The 20,278-nt window shown below is 49.4% G+C and overlaps 1 protein-coding gene across 1 annotated transcript in view; it reads right to left on the reverse strand.

Annotated features, from left to right (window-relative positions):
- The window catches only part of PHF2 (PHD finger protein 2), an 82,934-nt gene extending 69,522 nt beyond the window's left edge, over window positions 1-13,412 (reverse strand). The window contains exon 1 of the mRNA XM_045839783.1: window positions 12,752-13,412. Coding sequence (XP_045695739.1) covers window positions 12,752-12,849 — 98 coding nt within the window. The 5' untranslated portion in view covers window positions 12,850-13,412. The remainder of the gene's footprint in view (window positions 1-12,751) is intronic.
- Between the last annotated feature and the right edge of the window lie 6,866 nt (window positions 13,413-20,278).

Consider the following 20,278-nt stretch of genomic DNA (forward strand, 5'->3'; position numbering starts at 1 on the left):
TTGCATTTTTCCCCATTCGACATATAATAAACATTTTCACATATCATTAAAACCTAGTTATAAATATCACTGCTGACGACTACATAATTTTCTATTGTGAGTATATCATAATTTACTTAATCATCCCCTTAACTCTATCATCTAAGAGTACAAAATCCTTAATATAGTAAGTGTTTAAATGTCTTTTTCTATGTTTTTGAACCTGCTCCAGTGGATTTTTAACAGATACTCTGAATAGAGACATGGTTGCTTTAAAACTCAGAAGCAGATTTTGGAGCATTTATTCCAGTAGTTTCTAGGAAATCAGTTGTATACAGATGTAAAATAAATACCTCTGTCTGGAAGCTCTGGGAATTACAGCCTTCTACTTGGATTAAAAGCCGTGAGAGACTCACAAGGTTGCTTGGAAAGACAAATATGACCCAGAGTAAATGCAGTCCAAGGTCATATAAACAGAAATACTGACTCTAGACCAAGGGAGGTGAGGGCTCTCTCCCTAGGCTCCACCACACCCCGGAGAGCATCACCCTGGTGGGTGCTTGGGGGTGGGGCCTGGAGACCAGCTCTATGCTGCAACCCTCCTGGAGGCAGCCCGAGAAAAAAAGGTTGGCTGGTTCTTTATAGCTACTGCATCTCAAGAAAGGAGGGATTGGTGCTCTCCAAGGTCCTGTCCTACTGGAAAATTCTAATCTGTTCTTTGCCTCCCGCCATCACCAACCAAAGACAAGAAAAGCAAAGAATAGGATTTGGAAACCTGGATGGGCTCTGGCTAGCCCCTGCCCCAGACCCCAGGGGCCACAACTGCAGGATGTGAGACCTGAGGCAGGAGCTGCACTATGGCCCCCAGAGGTGAATGCCTTCTGTTGGGTCCCCAACCCCAAGGGCACCAAGGCCATGAGGCTAGGAGGACACAAGGTGGGCCTCTGTGGACACTTTAAGAGCAGCCAGCACTAGCCAAGGGGCAGTGAGCACGGTGAAAGGACACTGGCCATGCCAAACCACCTCCAACCTAGCAGCATGTTCTTGTGGTTACTGAGCTGCTCTGAGCATCAGTATTTCCATGCTTATGTTGGGATCCCACTGGCTCACAGAGCCATCTGAGAACAAGATGAGGTGCACACACAGAACTCACGCACAGGGTGTACCAGGGCCTTCCATTCATCCAAGGGGCACTCACTGACAGACACTGTAGAGCACAGAATTAATTATATCTCATCCGTAAGTTCCACCCTGAAGATGGGATGTGCCCAGAAGGACCAAAAAGGATTCTCTTGCCAAGCAGTGGGTAAGAAGGGCAGACTGCCAAGTTGCATTGGGTGACTTCACTGAGAGCCTTCTCCTTCTCTAACTAGCAGTGCATCGGGCCAGTGCTGTGATTGCACCTCTTCAGGAGTGGACACTCAGGTACATCCTTCTGCATCCACTAGGACAGACCAGAGGTCCCAGCACAGGGACTGTCTGCACAGGGATCTCTCAGGAGTGTAAGCACATACCTGAATCCTGGAATCCCAGAGTATCAGGAGGAACATGAGAGCCAGGAGACAAGCTGGACAGCTCTGAGGCCACCTAGGTCTCCAGCAACTGGCTCCAAGTGAGGCTGGTGATAGACTGGCTCCTGGCCCATAGTTTCAATGGGGGAGCAGGCCTTGAGACCTCTGAGAGCTGTCCAGGCCCCTAAATGACATGGAGGCCCTATGGAGAACGCAAGTCGGCAGAGAAGGGAGCGCCAGCAGGGTGACTGCAGCAGGCCTGTACTCGGACAGACATCAAGCTGCTTCCTCCTTTCCCTAAAACCTCATATCCAGCTAGCCATGGCCCCTGCTGGAAGAGGTGGCCAGACCACACATTGAGGGTCCGGGAGAGGGCGTCACTTGTCAAGTCATAGGAGGCAAAGGATCCCATACTCAATGTGTATTGCTTGGGACTTGGAGGCCCTTCCCCAAGTACAGAACCAATGAACGGGGTCCAGCCATTGTGTAGGGACACCTAAGGGTCTGCAAGGAGCACAAGGCTGAGAGAGGAGACTGGTGTGTAGCCTCCATTTCCATTTGTGAAAGAGGAACTGGACCAAGTGCTCCCTGGGACGTCCCACTCCCACATCCTGCTCCAACAGTGCGACTGGAGGACAGGGGCCAGAGTGGACAGCATAACACATGCTCATGGATTGGTGGGTGGAGGTCAGGGGGAGGCTGCACATCCTACCAGGAGACTTCCCAGCCTCAGTGTTCACAAAGCCGGGCTGAGAAACCCCAATCTAACCACACATTATTTCCCCTGATGTGCCTGATTCGGGGCCAGTTTCAATTATTAAAGTTATTTCTCAAACTGAACCCACATCTTCTGGCTGGTGTGGCTCAGTGGATTGAGTGCTGGCCTGCAAACCAAAGGGTCACCTGTTCAATTCCCAGTCAGGGCACGTGCCTGGGTTGTGGGCCAGGTCACCAGCAGGGGCTGCATGAGAGGCAACCACACATTGGTGTTTCTGTCCCTCTCTTTCTTCCCTCCTTCCCCTCTCTCTAAAAATAAATAAACAAAATCTTAAAAAAACAAACAAACAAAAAAAAACAACTTTGTCCACTGAGAGGAAAGGAAAATCACATTCCCTGGGGAGCTGGACACAGACACGAGAGGGTAGGACTGGTACCCAGCTGGGGCCCTGGGAGAGTGGCTTCATAGCTGCCTGTTCCAGAGTATCTCCTCACCCAGCCCACATGGCCAGAGGGACTTCTGAACTGAACCCCTTTGGTCACTGCCAGTACTGCCTTCAGGAGCCCACAGAGATTTTAGAGAGTTGGGGCCAGGGGGCTGTGGGAGAGAGGAAGGGACCACACAGCACACAATAGGCAGATCTGGGCTAAGGACAGAGGCCTTGCCTGGCTGCCAGAGATCAGACAGAAAGCATTTGTTCCTGTCCTTTGAGGTGGAAAGCCAGGTAAAAGGTTCTCAGACCCTAGTCCCATACCCAGTTGCAGCTCAGAGAAAGGGTGAAATGTGGCTCAACCTCTAGCTGCATAATCACACCACTGCCTCACATGTTCACCTCCACATCTGGGGCAGGAACCAAAACACAAATACCTGATGCCTGCACAGTAGGCAGGTATAGGGGTCCTGGCAGACAGGGGCCCAAGCAAGGCCCATGCCAGTGCCAGGACAAGACCAGGGCCGGCTACACAAGCCCCCAACTGGGATCAGAGGGTCACCATGATGACAAAGACCCTAGGAACCTCGAACCCAAACGGCAGTTAATACTTCCACCCTCTAGCAGTGGCAGGTAGAGCTCAGGGCAGAAGCTCCTTCCAAAGGGGCCGGCAAGGCAGAGTGCTAGACACTCCCCTATTGGCCCCCCCATTCCCCAGGCCCCCTCCAGACCCTCCCCTCAGGGACCCTAGCTGGTCTCTGGTTTCTCTCCTCCTTGCCCCTACACACAGGGCATACAGTACTTTGAGAGAATTTGGTAAACTAGAGAATGCCGTAGCCCTGTCTGGATGATGCCTTGAGGATAAAATGGGAACTCCCACTCCTGGTCTACAGTCCAGGTACATCCCCACCACATCTGCTCTCTGAAGTCACCTGTGGCCACCACCCTGCTCCCCATGAGGTTGCCCAGAACTGCCCATTGGGCCAGCCAGTGGTATATGCTGCCCAGTGGTGCAGGGACCCAGCACCTTTCTGGGTGCTTCATCCAGATGCTGGGACTGGAGACCAGCACCCCAAGGTGCTAGGCTGAACAGACTGATGGGCTCCCTTACTTGACAGGTGAAATGCCAACCCCCCAACTCCCAGAGGCCTATGTGCAACACCCTACCCTTCTCAAATCAGTGATTCCCAGCCATTAAGGCCTTGAATGTGAGCACAGTCTGCAATCACAAATAGGAACTGCACAAAACCATCAGGGCTGGTCACTATGGTTGGAGTGGAGAGTGGAGCAGGGAGGTTCCCCAGATCTGGGCAGAGCCCCATGGACCAATTATCAGTGGGTGACCCAGGCCAGCTGCTGGCCCTCTGCCAGACAGATTCTCCTAAGCAGACTCAGGTCCAGTGCCCTTGGGAGCTGCTAAGAGAAGAGGAGAAGATGACAGAAAGTGCCTGGTGCTGGGTGCAAACAAGTGGCAGGAAATGCCCCCCTTTTCCCCCATTTTTTATGAGCTGCAACTCTAAAACAGCTGGTGAGAGATTAGCCAGAGCTGTTAGGAAATTCCAGGAAAGAAACTCCACAGCACCAGTGGCAACTAATCTTCCAAGTTTCATAAATGTAGGCAGAAGGAAGTTAAGGGAGAACTCACCTCTTGTCCAACATGCACCCCTATGTTGCTTCATGTGGTGTTATAGGTTCCCTCTCCCCACAGGGTCTGGGATGCTCTGGGGCAGCCTCACCTCTCCCTCCCCAGCCTTGTTCATCTAGGAGACAGACTGGATCAGGCTGCAGTTTCTGGATTTTGTCAGGATGCCAAGTGTCATACTGCACCAGAACCCCAGGCCTCAGCCTCTCCTGCAGAAAAATGGGGCCTGAATCCCCACGTCTATGTCATCCCTCTAGCCAAAGGCAGGACAGCCCAGGAGATGAGGCCTGGGCAGAGAGGCCCATGCCCTGCTGGGACACACTCATGTTCCACTGTCTCACTGCCCTTCCTGCTCAGCCCAGTTTCCTGGAGATTTACACCTACACTCTGCCGTAATAGGGTTTCTAAGGGGAAAGTATAACAAGTGGCGAAAGCGTCAGAGTTCACATAGCCAGGCTATGGATTACTCGCATGTTGGTCTGGAATTGTTGCCCACAGGGGTGGGGGGGGACGGTCAGGGACCTAAGCCAAGTCTGGCTGCCCCAGGCGTTGGCATTGATGGGGCGTAGACCTCTCCAAGTCCCATCTAGATGCTCACACTGTCCCACTGTCTGGCACTGTAGGACCCATGCCCAGTCCACAGTGTTTCGGGTGTAAGAAGGAATAAGGTTCACTCTGCACCTCTGTGTGGAACAGAAAATAGCACCATACTTAGGGCACCCATCCTAGGGCGCACACAACCAGAGGCTACCCAAAGCTTTCCTGGGGACACGGCTCAGGCCAGGGAGCAGTGCTGACCTGTCCTACATGTTTGGGTCTCCCAAGACCAGCCTGTCTTGTGGGGTCCCTGGTTCCCCCACCATCACTCTCATCAATGAAGGGGTACTGGTGGGGGAGCTCTGGAACAGACATACCACTGCCATCCCTGCTGTCCTGCTGACCTCCACAAGCTGATCTCTCCAGACTCAGTCTGCTGGTCCTCCCAATTAAAACAACCCACCACCAAGACCTCAGGGGCAGGGGGAAGATCAGAGAGCCCACGTGCAGCAAACCTAGCAGTGCTCTCTACCTACCCCATCATGGCTTTATCAACAGTCAGGGTGAAAGAGGAGATCCGCACACAATATAAGCTGCCCCCCGCCAACATGTATAGAGACAATGCCTAGCTCAGGGTGTGACAGAGGCAAGGCTCAACAAACACTTATGGTTAAAAAAGAAAGCAGCACCCCTCCCCCAAGCACGTAGACACACACTCCAGTCACAGGACATCTTACAGGCATACAGCTGAGTGTGTGCCTACCGCATGCATGAACACCTGTACCCTGCTCATCTGGTTCTGGAAATTCAGTCCCCACATGTTAAAAGGTGATGTTTTTTAAAAAGAGTAAAAGTATTAGCAATAAACAATCCAAAAAGGAAATTACAAAAATGATCCCACTTACAACAGCATCCAAAGGAATAAAATACATAGGAATAAAATTAACCAAGGTATGAAATACTCATACATTCAAAACTCAAAAACATTACTGAAAAAAAAATCAAAGGCCTAAATCTAAGTAAATGGAAAGACATCGCACTTTCATGGATGTGAAGACATAATATTGTTAATATGTCAATAGCACCCAAGGCAATCTATAATACAATCTTTGGTGCAATCCCTGTTAAAATTCCAACAGTCCTTTTTGCAGAAATGGAGAAGCCAATCCTCAAATTCATAGGGAGTTGCAAGAAGCCCCAAAAAGCCAAAACAATATTTTAAAAAAAGAACAAAGTTGGAAGTCTCACACTTCTTGATTTCAAAACTTACTACAAAGCTACAGTAATTAAATCAGTGTGGTACTGGCATAAGAAAAGACGTATAGACCAATGGAATGGAACAGAGCCCAAAGCTCATGCATATGGGCTCACCTCACATAATTTTCAACGAAGCCACCAAGATTTCAATAGGGAAAAAAATATTCTTTTCAACAAATGGTGTAGGGGCAATTGGATATTCACATGCAAATAAAGGAAATTGGATTCCTACCTCAAATCACATACAAAAATTAAGTGAAAATAAATTAAAAATTACATATAAGGGCTAAAACTATAAAACTCTTAGAAGAAATCAAAGGGGTAAATCTTCATGACCTTGGGTTTGGCAATGAATTCTTAGCTATTAAACCACATGCATAAGCAACAGAAGAAAAATTGAAACTAAAACCTTCTATGCATCAGTGAACATTATCACAAAACTGGGAAGACAACACACAAATGGAAAAATATTTACAAATCATGTATTTGATAAGGGTCTACTGTCCAGAATATATAAAACACTTATAACTCAAAAATAAAAAGACAAATAACCCAATTTACAAATGGGCAAAATGTTTCAGTAGATATTCTCCAAAGAAGACATACAAATGGATAACAAGCACATAAAAACATGCTTACCATCTCTAGCCATTAAGAAAATGCAAACTGAAACCATAATAAGAGACCACCTTACACTCGCTAAGAGGGCTATAATTCTAAAAATGGAAAATAACAAGTATTGGTGAAGATGAGGAGAAATCAGATCACTCCTACATTGGCAGTGAAAATGTAAAATGGTGCAGCTGCTGTGGAAAACTGTTGGTTTCTCAAAAAGGTAAACAGAGAGCTACCATATGACCCAACAATTCCTAAAAGAATTGAAAACAGGTGTTCAAACAAATATTTGTAAATGAATGTTCATAGCGGCACTGCTGACAATAGCCACAGGTAGAAAAAACCCAATGCCCATTGACAGGCGAATGAATACACAAACTGTGGCCTATCCATACAATGGAGTGTCGTTCCACAACAGAAAAAAATCAGTGAAGTCTGGTTTATGCCACAACATGGATAAACCAAATTAAAACAAACAAACAAACAAATAAAAAAAAACATTGTGCTGAGTAAAAAAAAAAACAGACACAAAAGCACAAAAGGTCTCACATTGAATGATCTCATTTATATAAAATGTCCAGAACAGATAAATCCATAGGGACACAAAACAGATGGGCTTGTCCAGAGCTGCTGGAAGAGGATGGAAAGTTGTTGTTTAATGGGTTTGGGGTTTTCTTTGGGGGTGATAAAAATGTTTGGGAACTAAATAGAAGTGATGGTTGTACAACATCCTGAATGCACTAAATGCAATACTGTGTACAATTCACATGGTATGGCAATTTCATGGTATGTGAATTTCACCCCAATTTAAAAAAAAAAAAAAAACACATAAAAGGCTGGTTTCTCCATTTACCTGGACAAACACCACAAGAGCCTTCAGTTTTTATGTTCTGAGGTCAAAGCCAGCCATTGATTGGAATTCTGTTTTTCCATGGATGACCCATCAGTTTGAAGGGAAATGAACAAACACTAAAACCTTAAAGCACAGGGCCAAGTCCCATTCCAGAGTGCATGGTTAGGGTTACCTACCATGCCAAAAAGCTGAGAACCAAGGCAGGTTGCAGTAGGGGAATAAAAATGGAGCAAGAGGCGAAGAGGTGCTAAGATACAGACACAACTCTATGCAGGAAGCTGGCGGGACACTGGGCATACCACAGACACAGAGGGCACTACAGATTGCCCAGGTTCTTCGCCTAGCACTGGATGCCACTTCCTGCTGTAAAGATGTTTCCATCCACGTTGCATTTGTGAAACCATAGACATGAATGGTTGTCAGCACCTGGTATTTTTCAGGCCCCTGAGCCAGAATAACTTTAGCTGGATGCCATCCCTGTCCCTGCACCTTGGTGGAGCAGTGTCTCTCTCCAGAGGGTGAGGAAGCAGGGCATCCCTCTCTGCTACAAGTGGCAGGACAGGGTGTCCCACTTGGCCTATCATCCAGGTCACTATAGAAACCAATAAGAGGATGACTGTAAGCAAACCAGCCCCAGTGTGAGCCCTGGAGCAGTATTATCACATTGGTCATTTAGAAGCCAAGTGACCACTCTGCTTTCCCCACACCAGGAATTTAGAAGTTAAGAGTCTTCCAGCGCATTTGGTGCGGAACATTATTTCCTGGCCAATACTCCCAACAGCAGAACTCCACATTCTTTGAGAATAAGGCCCTGCCCTGTGGCCAGGTGCCATGAGCACAGAGGCAAAGGGATGGCCCAGAGGACAGGGTCCATACCAAGACCCCTAAACCTTTGCCCAAACTCAGGCCATCAGCAGCCACACCTGAGCCCAAGTGGCCCCAAACAAATGTGGGCTGCAGTGAAAAGGCTCACACCAAGCAAGCTTCCAGCCCCATATCTTTCATAAAAGCAAACAGTTTGGCAATGAAATGAGCCTAACTCCAAGTAATTCCCTTGGTGGTTCACATCACTTGGAAAGGCCCACGGACAGGGGACCTCTGCTCTGCCCTCTAGAAGTTGGCATTTCCCTACCTTCTCCAGAACTCCTTAAAACTACACAGTAAGCATTTCCCGTTTTAAAATGATTGTTATCTCTAAACACATCAAAAAGGCCACAACTCCATCTTGATGGAGATGGCCCTATCCCTGGTATTTAGGAATCTCAGGTTCTAGGATTTAACTGTCAGATCTGATCACCCAGATTGCAGCACTGAAGCTTGACCCCTGGCAGGCCCTTATTTCACTCCAAGTACACACATGCTCCACTGACCAACAGAGCTGGCCATGAGCCTCACTGTGTCACCAGGCACCCGAGAGAGACAAGCACCTCTAGACGTGGCTCTGCCCCAAGAATATTAAGACTGGGTGGGGTGGGGGACATGGTGAGAGCCCACAAATGCCAACAAGTCCTGCGGGCAAGCCCTGGGGGACAGAGACAGGGCCCTGGCAAGGAGGGCAGGCAAAGCCCAGACACATGGAAGAACACACAGGGACTGGAAGGGATCCATGCCGGAACCTGACACCTTTTCACCACCTGTTCCCCCTGCCCCCATCCCACCCAGCACCTCTTACCTGGGCAGTGGCTTCTGTCCTGCCCTTGTCACCAACTGTCCCCATGGCAGCCAAAGGGACCTTGCCAAATCCTTAGTCCCCTCCCATCACTCCTTTGCTCAGAGCCTCCAACATGGCTCCTGCCTCCTGGCCACAATGCAGGCTGTTCCTGATGTGGCTTGCTTGCCCCCACCCCTATTCCTGCCCCCACAATGCTTCCTTGAAACACTGACAGGGCTCCCCAGGCAGGTCTGTAGCACCCAGTCTACAAGCCTGACTTCCACAGAAGAAACCCCATAAGAAACAAGAGATCTACCTTGTTATCCCAGAAAGCCCATAGCCTGTATGGCACCCCACACAGAACCTGTGCCCCACAAATGTTTATCAAGGAATAAATGAAATTTCTTTCACTGAAGGACTTAACAGCAACTTCAGCTTTCAAACTTTTTAAAATCGATCTTACTGATTTTCCCCCGAAAACCCTCAAATTCAATAGAACAGGCAACTAAAAGAGGGCCAGAAAGCTTTAGGCTCTCTGTTGCTTTAACAGAATCGTGCCCGTTTTCCAGAGGCAGATACTTTTCACATCATGATGGTGACAAGATGAGCCACCTGGGTCATTTCTTAGGGCAGCTGGTCCACAGCCGCCAGACACCTTTCCACAGGCAAGGGTGGAGTAGCACATGGGGTCAAGTGGAAGACACAAGAAGCTGTCTAGCGCTTGGCTCAAGTGGCTCTGTTGCACCCTAACTGGGGAGGAAGGTCCCCAAGGCCATCATGGTGCCATCCTTTCCTTACAAACATACAGACAAGACAACTCACAAGGTGACTGGCAAAATCCATCCCTTCCCAGTCAAAGCCTACTCCTAGGTGAGGCCCAGTCAGTGCTAGTGATAGCTGAATGGACTGACAAGGTGTCACTCAAGAGTGGCCAGCCACAGTCGATGGCGGTAGAACATGGATTCCTGGCTTTCTGACTGACCACAAGTCTAGCCCAACCCAGCAGAGAGGCCTCCCCAGAGAATGTGGGAAGGGGTGCTCAGGGTGCTGGGGGGATCACACCCTGGGAGCAGACTTTGCCCCTATTAAAGAGCTGTCCCAATCATTCTTGGCTGGCATGCTTTACTAGTGTTAATGTGGGTAACCTCAGAACCCCCTGTCCAATCCCTCCAAAATGTGTGCTGTAGAGATGTGGTGGATCACAGTGGAACAAGACAGAGCCTGTTACCTTTACAGTTATGTTTATATTTATAGGTACTATCTATGGCAAGTGATAGTAAGGTCCCACTTCAGAGAATGATACAAAGCTTCCTTCTAAAAGAAATATTCTGGGGAGAAAGGAGATGGGAGAGTGAAAGGCACTGTGGGTGCTGGAACAGGAAATGGACATTAAGGGGGAAAACTGGGGAAATACATCCTCTGAGGCCTACAGTCTGGATTATGTACTGCCCAGCGTTTCTGCCTCAAGTTTCCAGACTCACAGTATGAGCTACTGAGAGACTAATTTCAGGGGAGGTTGGGGATGGAGAAACTGTTCCATTTTTGTAACTCTTCTGTAAGTCTAAAATTCTCTCAAAATAAAAAGTTACAAAGTATTCAAACTTTTAAAAAGTGAGTTGAGCTGTTGAATACTAACTAAACAACAGTACAAGTGGTAAATGGATCTGGAAAGAGCAGCGGGTCATCCAGGAATATCCAGAGACTGGGAAACACAGGATCATGTCACACACCTTCCTGTTACAGAGAAGAGCCTGGCCCAAGACTGTGAGGGCCAGGTGTGTGTGAGTGGAGGAAGAGGGAACTCCAGGAGGCAGTCCAGCCTCAGGGCTCACTTCTGCAAGTGACGCTTGATTAGACGTAGAGAAGATGTGCCCGTGCCCCCTCTACAGGGGGAAAGCCCCTTTCAGACCCCAAGGTCATTACATATAGGTGGACACAAATCTGTGCTGATCGAATGATCTCTGCCTGCACAGGGTCAAATCAAAGACTTCAGACAGAGAAATAAGACATAAGAAGATAAGTCTTCCCACAAATATCCCCTTTAAAGTGTCAAGATGCAATTCTCCCAGCCTCTCTCTGACCAGGCCAACCCAGTAAATGCCACCAGACCCTCAGGCAAGCCCCCATCCCCAATCCCCTGCCCACCCCATCTCAAAGTCTAGTGCAGACCTGGCCTTGCCCATCCAGTGCCTTGGAGAGGGTCCCTGGCAAGCCAGACAAAGGTCCTCCCAGGCCCTCACACCTCTCTTAACCTGGGCACCTTGGGAGCTCTGCAGGCCCAAGTGGAGGCAAAGAGGAGGGAGTGGCCCCCTCCACTTTCAGGACACTGAGGGCCACCTTCTCAGCATCTGTAGAACTGAGGAGATGAGGGATCAGATGGGAGCTTTCACCCTTAGTTCAGCTATGAACTTGAAGAGGATGCCAACTTGTGGGTGTGCATAGCCCAGTGCTCACATCTAAAGGCTCTGATGCTCTGGTGGGGGCAGGGGTCTCTGCAACCCTGGGAGGCCCAGGCGATTTCAGTAGGTGTTCCCACGCCACAGAGTCCCAACCCCCCCATCACTGGGGTCCCTGTCAGAGTGACTCGGGTCAGGCACCGACCAGTCTTCTGAGCCCTGTCACATTTGGCTGCCTGGCTTGCCACATGTGAACTGGCAGGACTAAACCCCACAGCCCACAGGGATCAGGGACCACACACTAGCACATGCCCCTTTCATGCTCCCAGCCCTGTTCCTGGAAGCCTTGGAGGGCATAACCCCCTGGCCAGCCCTTAGCCAGTCCTGCCGAGGCCCAAACACACGAAAACCTGTTGGAGCAGTTTGGGCAGCAGTGCCACCTCTTCTTCTTCCTCCTCCGTTTACTTCCAGGTGGGAAGGGACCTCGGCTTTTGAAACTAGGAGCAGGCCCAGGTCATGGCCATGGGCAAGGGATAAGCTTCACCTCCCCAAACCCATCTTCCTTAGAGAGCATAAGGTTCGAGTCAAAACCGGAGTGTCCCGGTCTGGGGAAAAGATAAACGTACTCGCCAGTGGGGAGGCAGCAAAGCCACAACACCCCTGCCCACACAGACACCATTCTGTCACCCACTCTCAAACGGGGACGAACAAGCCTCCGGGTCCAGGAGCCCGCGGGGCCAGGAAGGGGTCCCGCCCGCGAAGACAAGGCCGGGGAGCTCCCGCCGCTGCGCAGGGTGGGCGCGCCGGCCGCCCCCTCCCCGGGCCCGCGTCTGCCAAGCCCCGCCGGCGTCCGAGCCCACCGCTCTCTCCTCCCCCGGCCGCGCGGGGAAAGTTCCTGCAACTTCGCGGGGGAAGCGGAGGTCGGCCTGGGCCTCGGAGCCGGCCTGCGCCCTGCCGTCAGTCGCCAGGCCGCCGGCGCCCCAACTCCCAGCCCGGCCCCCGGGCCCGCTTTGTGCGCGGTGGAGAGGGGCGCCCGCAGGCCTGGCCCCCGCCCCGGGCACAAAAGGGCGCGCGGCCGGCGGCTGGCGGGGTCGGCCTGCGAGGCGCACCCGCTGGGCTGAGCTGGGGCCGGGGCCGGGACCGGGGGCCGGGCCACGCTCACCTGCCGTGGAACCAGTCCTTGCATGCGTCGCACTCGATCATGAAGCGGGTAACGTCGTAGGGCAGCCGGCAGACGCAGTACACCGGCACCGTCGCCATGTTCACGCCGCCCGCCCGCCCGCCGCCCGCGCTGCGCTCCGGGTCGAGCCGGGCGGGCCGGGCCCGGCGGGCCGGGCCGGGCGGGCCGGGGCCGGGGCCGGGGCCGGGGCCGGGGCCGGGGCCGGGGCCGGAGACGGGCCGGGGACGCACCACAGCCCGCGCGCACCCGCGGCGCGTCCACACAAAGCGGGGCGCGCGCAGGCCGCGGGAGCCGCCCGCCGGCCCGAGGGCTCTGGGCGTGAGTGTGCGCGGGGCGGACGCGCGGGACACAAAAGGGAATGGACGCGCGGGGGCGGCGGGCGGGGAGCCGTGGCCCCACCGAAGGGACCCCCGGCCGCCAAGCGGCCTCTACGTCAGCGCCCCGGGTGGCGCCGCCTCCGCCCGCGGTCTGGCCTACGCTCCCGCCCGGGGAAGGCGGGCCGGGGACCTGCCCAGGGAGAAGATGGGCCGGGAACCTGCAGGGCAGAAAGTGGGCCTCAGGACCCTTCAGAGGTCAGGTGGGCCAGGGATACCTCCGACGGAGAGGTGGGCCGAGAACCTGCAAGAGAGAAAATGAGCCAGGGAGAAGGTGGGTCCGGGACCCTTGACTGGGGGAAGGTGGGTCAAGGATTCCCTCCAGGGAAGAAGGTGAGCCTGGAAATCTCTCCAGGGAAGAAGGTGAGCTGGGAGACCCTCCAGGAGAGAAAGTGGGCACGGCGACCTGCTTCGGGAGGTGGGGATGGGGGAAGAAGAGAGACCTCCCCGCCTTCCCCGAAGACCCCTTACAGGAGAAGACGGACAGGGTACCCCGCCAGGAAGTGGGCCAAAATATGGTGGGGGAGAACATGGAGAGGCACCTGCAGGGATGGGGGGACGGGGACATAGGGTGGGGAGTGGGGGGGGTGAGAAGGTGGACTGAGCTCAGGGTGAGACCCCCATAGAATGTCCTTTCTCATGAAGAAGGTAGTGGAGACACTATTTGACTATAACTTTGTTCTGATCCAGCAGCGGGAAGGGGTTCCTATAGTCCCTTCCTTCCGGCTCCCTTTCTTCCTGCCTTACCCCTCATTCCTGGCTGGAGACACCCCACCCTCCTTTATACTACCCCTGGACTTCCCTAATGCTCAGCCCCAGAGGAGCACTGGCACAGGTCAGCTGTTTAAAAAAAAATGTGATTATCTAAAACTGAGCTGACCAGGAACACAGGTCAGAGGGCCCAAGCCTGGGTGACCTAAGGAGCCCCACTAATAGCTGCATGAGAGGGTCTTTGATGGGTATGGGCTGGCCCCTCAGCTAGCAGGAATCTTTTTTCAAGATGTCCGTTGCCAGACCCTTCCTGCCCCACCCAACTGTTGCATACTGTGTCCTCCATGCCCCTCTCAGGAGGCCAGAGCAGACTGAGGTTCTAAACTTAACTAAGGAACCTTAGTGCTCCCTTACTCTGTCCCATCTTGGCCATTCAAACTCAGAATTAGAATCCTGGGGCAGGAAGTCTGGTCCAGACCACAGCGGCATCCTTGATAGGCCCTCAGCCTTGCCCAGTGGCCTGGAAGAGTCAGTTGCTCTACTTGCAGGCTGCTCAGTTGAAATCCTCACTCCTAACTGAGTTTAAATCTGCCCTCACATAGTCTGCCATCCTCTCCCAACAGGTAACCCATCCACCACAGCCTCAGCAGTGCCTTAGCTGTGAGGTACAATCATGAGGAAGATGAGAGTGGAGAAAAGAAGCTGGGGAAAGAGGAAGGCAGGAGAGGGATAAGATTTCTACCCCACCCTTTTCACACCTTGGTGAGCAGCTCAGGATCTGGAGCTAAGACCTTCTTACCTGAATTCCAGCTGTCATCCTCCCCTCCTAAGTCTTCTCCTGGAGACAGCCTGTATGGCTCTGAAAAGGGACTAACTATTGGACCATTGATACCCTGGAGTAAATTAGGGCAGATAAACAGTGTTCAGCCTGCAGGTCAGAGTCCATAAGGAGGCCCAGAAGGCCTGCCTGGGCACTGCTGCTACCTTCCCCTCCCTCAGTACTGAAGCACTCACACCAGTAGGGTCCACATCCACTCATGTGTGGTCCACTGAAGCCAGGAACTTCTGGAGGCCGCTGTGGTACAGGAGAAGCACCCTGACTGTGGGCAGTCATCTCTAACACTTCCATTTCCTTGTTTACAAATGATAATAGTTACCTAGCATTTATCAAATGCTTATGAGGTAGGTACAGTGCACTGTGCTTAGCTCTTCCCAGACTAGGACCAGCATTCCCCCAACTGCTTCTAAAGCACTTAGTGTTTCCTGGGTGGTGATTACACATTCAACACTCACATTGACACCTTAGGTGTTAGTGCTGCCACTTTATAGATAAGTATATAGATAGGTGTCATAATTGGGCAGGATTGGTACCATTTCCAGAAGTGAAACTGAGGCTCAAAGGAGTTAAATGCCTCATGAGGAAGGCCAGCTGGCTGGTGAGATGGGGAGCAAGCCAGGAATCCAGACTCATAAGTGCAGAGCCTACACCACCACCAGGGCACCCTAAACACACAGAAAGAATAGACCGGAAGCCTGTAATCCCACTCCCAGTCTTTCACTGCTGACCTTGGAGAATCTACCTGCATCTGGAAGTGTCAACTGAGACTGCTGTTATTCAGAGCTCCTCCATGGCTGTCTGCTGACTATAAACTAAAATAAACCTTGATAGGCGCCCCAAACTCTTCCTGTACTGGGCTTCTCTCTATGACTTCCCTGTTTTCTCCCATCAGAAAGTCTTTTCTCCATGTCCACCCTCCATCTGATTCATTCACTTAAGGAGGTAATAGCACCTACTGTGTGCCCAGCAGTGCTGTAGCTGCTTTGTAGTCTCTGGGGAGTACTAAGCAGTCCATAGCCCTCAAGAGCTCATATTGCAATAAAGGGAAACAGTGACACATGTGCAAGTACTAGTGTATGGGGTGCCACAGTGTCCAGGGGAAACCAGCCCAGGGTGGGGGGCAGGCAGACAGAGGTGAACTGGGAGCAGAGGCCTGGACCAGGCAAGGCCACAGAAGGAAGGGAAGGACAGCAAAGGGAACTTCCTCAGAAAGGAGAGGGCTGGTGGCTTCAGAGATCCAGGCCACAAGCATACCTGGAACTCTGCTGCTCTGAGCTTGGTGACCTCTCCATGTGGTCTGCCTTTGCCTTATTACCCATTTATCAAGTTTGCCCCATTCTCCAGGGCACAGCATCCAGAAGTCTGTGAGCATCGAGACCTCCCCGCCCACCCCAAAGTGGCCTGGCCTGCTTCAAGGGTCAGGAGGTGGGCTCCTAATCAACATGGCCCCCATGCTGCCCATCACCCTGGTGTCCCAGTGAAGCACAACTGTAGTACTCTGCATCCAGCTACAAGCATTTGAGACCAAGACGTGTTATTTACCTTATTGTTTTAAGGAAAACAATATACTCCAGTACATGTTTATTGAGTCACAGAACAAAGTGCACTGAATGCTAGTGCAGGGATTTTTTAATGATGATAACACACCATAAAATTTGCCATTTTAACCATTTTAAGTGTACTGCTCTGTGGCATTAAGAACATTTACATTGTTGTGCAGTCATCATTATCACCCATCTTCAGGACATCTTTCCAAACTGAACTTTGTGTCCATTAAACACTAATGGAAGCACTCACCATTACCCTCTCTCCTCAGACCCTAGAGACTGCCGTTCTGCTCTGTCTATAAATTTGATGACCCTAGCTGCCTCATGGAAGTGGAACCATATAGTGTGTGTTCTTTTGTGATTGGTTTCTTTCACTTAGCCCAATGTCCTCAAGGTTCGTCCATGCCATAACATGTATCAGAACTTACTTTCTTAAGGCTGAATAATGCTATAGTGTGTGTGTGTGTGTGTGTGTGTGTGTGTTTAATGTTTGGTTTATCCTTTCATTGTTGGATTTTTTCCTGTGAATTTTTCTTCCAAGAACATGGGTGTACAAACATCTGTTCAAGGCCCTGCTTTCACTTCTTTTGTGTGTACATAGACCCAAAAGTGGAAGTGCTGAATCATATGGTAGTTGTATTTTTAACTGTCTGAGGAACCATGGACTGTTTCCCACAGCAGCTGTACCTTTTTGTATCTCACCAATGGTGCACAAGCGTTCTCATTTCTCCACATCTTCATCAACACCATTTTCTCATGTTTAGTTATGTGTGTATGTGTGTTTATTTTTTACTATAGCCAGCCTAATGTGTGCAAAGTGGTGCTCATTGTGGTGTTTGTGTTTTGTTTTGTTTTTTTGCTTTCACTGAAACTCCATAATCATTGTGGTTTTGATTTACATTTTTCTAATGATTAATGATATTGAGAATCTTTTCATGTGCTTACTAACCATCAGTATATCTTCTTTCTTTCTTTCCCCTCTCCCTATTTTCCTTCAAAGAGTTTTATAGTTTCAGTTTTTAAATTTAGGTCTTTAATCCATTTTGAATTAATATTTGTATATGTTGTGAGATAAGGGTCCAACTCCATTCTTTTGCATGTGGACATCCAATTTTCCCAGCACCACTTGAAAACTCTGTCCTTTCCCCACAGAATGGTCATGACATCCTTGTCAAAAGTCATTTGACCATATGGGCAATGTTTATTTCTGAGCTCTGTTGTATTTCATTGGTCTGTATGTCTATTTTTATGCCAGTACCACACTTTTGCTTATGGTAGCTTTGTAGTAAGTTTTGAAATCAAGAACTCTAATCCTCCAGCTTGGTTCTTCTTTTTCAGGATTGTTTTGGCTTACAATTCCATATGAATTTGAGGATTGGCTTCTCCATTTCTGCAAAAGGAGTTACTGGAATTTTGACAGGGATTACATTGGATCTGGTAGATGGCTTTGGGTAGTATTGACATCTTAAATATTAAGTTTCATGATTCATAAACATGGGATGTCTTTCCACTTGTTATGTCTGCTTTAATTGCTTTCAGCAATATTTTGTAGTTTTCAGTGTACAAGTCTTTTATCTTCTCAGTTAAGTTTATTCCTAGGTATTTTTTATAGTATTGTAAATGAAATTGTGTATCTAATTTCCTTTTTGGATTGTTCATTCATTTTTTAAAATTATATTTTACTGATTGTGCTATTACAGTTGTCCCATTTCCTCCCCTTCACTCCCCTCCACCCTGCACACCCCCTCCCACCCACATTCCCCCCTTTAGTTCATGTCCATGTATCATACTTACAAGTTCTTTGGCTCCTACTTTCCCCATACTATTCTTACCCTCCCCCTTTCTATTTTCTACCTACCATCTATGCTACTTATTCTCTATACCTTTCCCCCCTCTCCCCCTCCCACTCCCCTGTTGCTAACCCTCCATGTGATCTGCATTTCTGTGGGTCTGTTCCTGTTCTAATTGTTTGCTTAGTTTGTTTTTGATTTTGTTTTAGGTGTGGTTGTTAATAATTGTGACTTTGCTGTCATTTTATTGTTCATATTTTTTATCTTCTTTTTCTTAGATAAATCCCTTTAACATTTCATACAATAAGGGTTTGATGATAATGAACTCCTTTAACTTGACCTTATCTGAGAAGCACTCTATCTGCCCTTACATTCTAAATGAAAGCTTTGGTGGATAGAGCAATCTTGGATATAGGTCCTTGCCTTTCATGACTTGGAATACTTCTTTCCAGCCCCTTCTTGCTTGCAAGGTCTCCTTTGAAAAATCAGCTGACAGTCTTATGGGAACTCCTTTGTAGGTAACTCTCTCCTTTTCTCTTGCTGCTTTTAAGATTCTCGCCTTATTTTTAATCTTGAGTAATGCAATTATGATGTGCCTTGGTGTGTTCCACCTTGGGTCCAAATTCTTTGGGACTCTCTGAGCTTCCTGGACTTCCTGGAAGTCTATTCCCTTTGCCACATTGGGGAAGTTCTCCTTTATTATTTGTTCAAATAACTTTTCAATTTGTTGCTCTTCCTCTTCTCCTTCTGGCACCCCTATAGTTCGGATGTTGGAACGTTTAAAGATGTCCTGGAGGTTCTTAAGCCTCTCCTCATTTTTTAAAATTCTTATTTCTTCATTCTTTTCTGATTGGATGTTTTTTTTTTCTTCCTTCTGGTCCACTCCATTGATTTGAGTCCCAGTTTCCTTCCCTCACTATTGGTTCCCTGTACATTTTCCTTTATTTCCCTTAGCATAGCCTTCATTTTTTTTTCATCTAATTTGTGACCAAATTCAACCAATTCTGTGAGCATCCTGATCACCAGTGTTTTGAACTGTGCATCTGATAGGTTGGCTCTCTCTTTGTTGCTTAGTTGTATTTTTTCTGGAGCTTTGATCTGTTCTTTCATTTGTGCTATTTTTTTTTTGTCATGACATGCCTGTTACATAGTGACAGGTGGAGCCTTAGGTGTTCACCAGGGTAGGGTAACCTGGATCTCTGGGTTGTGACGCTATATGTGGGGGAGGGGTCTGAGAGGGAACAATGGCGCTTGTTCCACTGTCTACCGGTTTTCAGTCACTTCTCCAGCTTCCCACAAGCAAATTGGGCCCTTCTGGTGCAGATTCCCATGTGGGTGGGTTTGTGTATGTTCTAGGACCCTGTGGGTCTCTCCAATGAACTCTCCTGTGAGGCTGGGAATTACTGCTCCCCCTTTGTTTTGCCTGGTTTATCTGTGTGCGAATGTGGGTCCGGCCAGTCCACCACTGCTTTGCCAGCCAGCTGCAGCCTTGTGGGCCCTACTCCACAATCTGCCACCTCACTGGGTCCATGCTGCCACCTTGCATACCCTGGTCTGCTAGCTGCCAGCTTGCTGAGAGTCCTCTGCATTCCGGCTGCCCGACTCTGCCCCCGCCATCAGTCTGGATGAATGTGTCCACTTTAACTCCTTGGTTGTCAGACTTTCATACAGTTTGATTTTCTGTCAGTTCTGGTTGTTTTCTGTTTTTAAATTGTTGTTGTCCTTCTTTTGGTTGTGCAAGGAGGTAGAATGGGTCTACCTATGCCTCCATCTTGGCCAGAAGTCTGGATTGTTCATTCTTAGTGTGTGGAAACACAACTGATCTTTTAAAAAGGTTTTATTTATTTTTAGAGAGAGAGGAAGGGAGGGAGAAAGAGAGGGCAAGAAACATCAATGCATGGTTGCCTCTCACGTGGCCCCCACTGAGGACCTGGCTCGCAACCCAAGCACATTCCCTGACTGGGAATCAAACCTGTGACCCTTTGGTTTGCAGCCCACGTTCAATCCACTGAGCTACACCAGCTAGAACCAAAAACTGATTTTTGTGTGTTGATGTAGTATCCTGTAACTTTGCTGAATTTGTGTACTAGTTCTAGCAGGTTTTTTTTGTGGACTCTAACCTAAATCGTAATGATTTTCTGTGATGTAATATGTCATCTATGAATAGAGGTAAGTTTACTTCTTCTTTCCTAATTTGAATACCTTTTATTTCTTTTTCTTGCTCAGTTACCTGATTAGAACTTATAATA

The sequence above is a fragment of the Phyllostomus hastatus genome, unplaced genomic scaffold (genome assembly GCF_019186645.2).
Source record: "Phyllostomus hastatus isolate PE091 unplaced genomic scaffold, TTU_PhHast_1.1 phas_contig_312, whole genome shotgun sequence".
Lineage (NCBI taxonomy): Eukaryota > Metazoa > Chordata > Mammalia > Chiroptera > Phyllostomidae > Phyllostomus > Phyllostomus hastatus.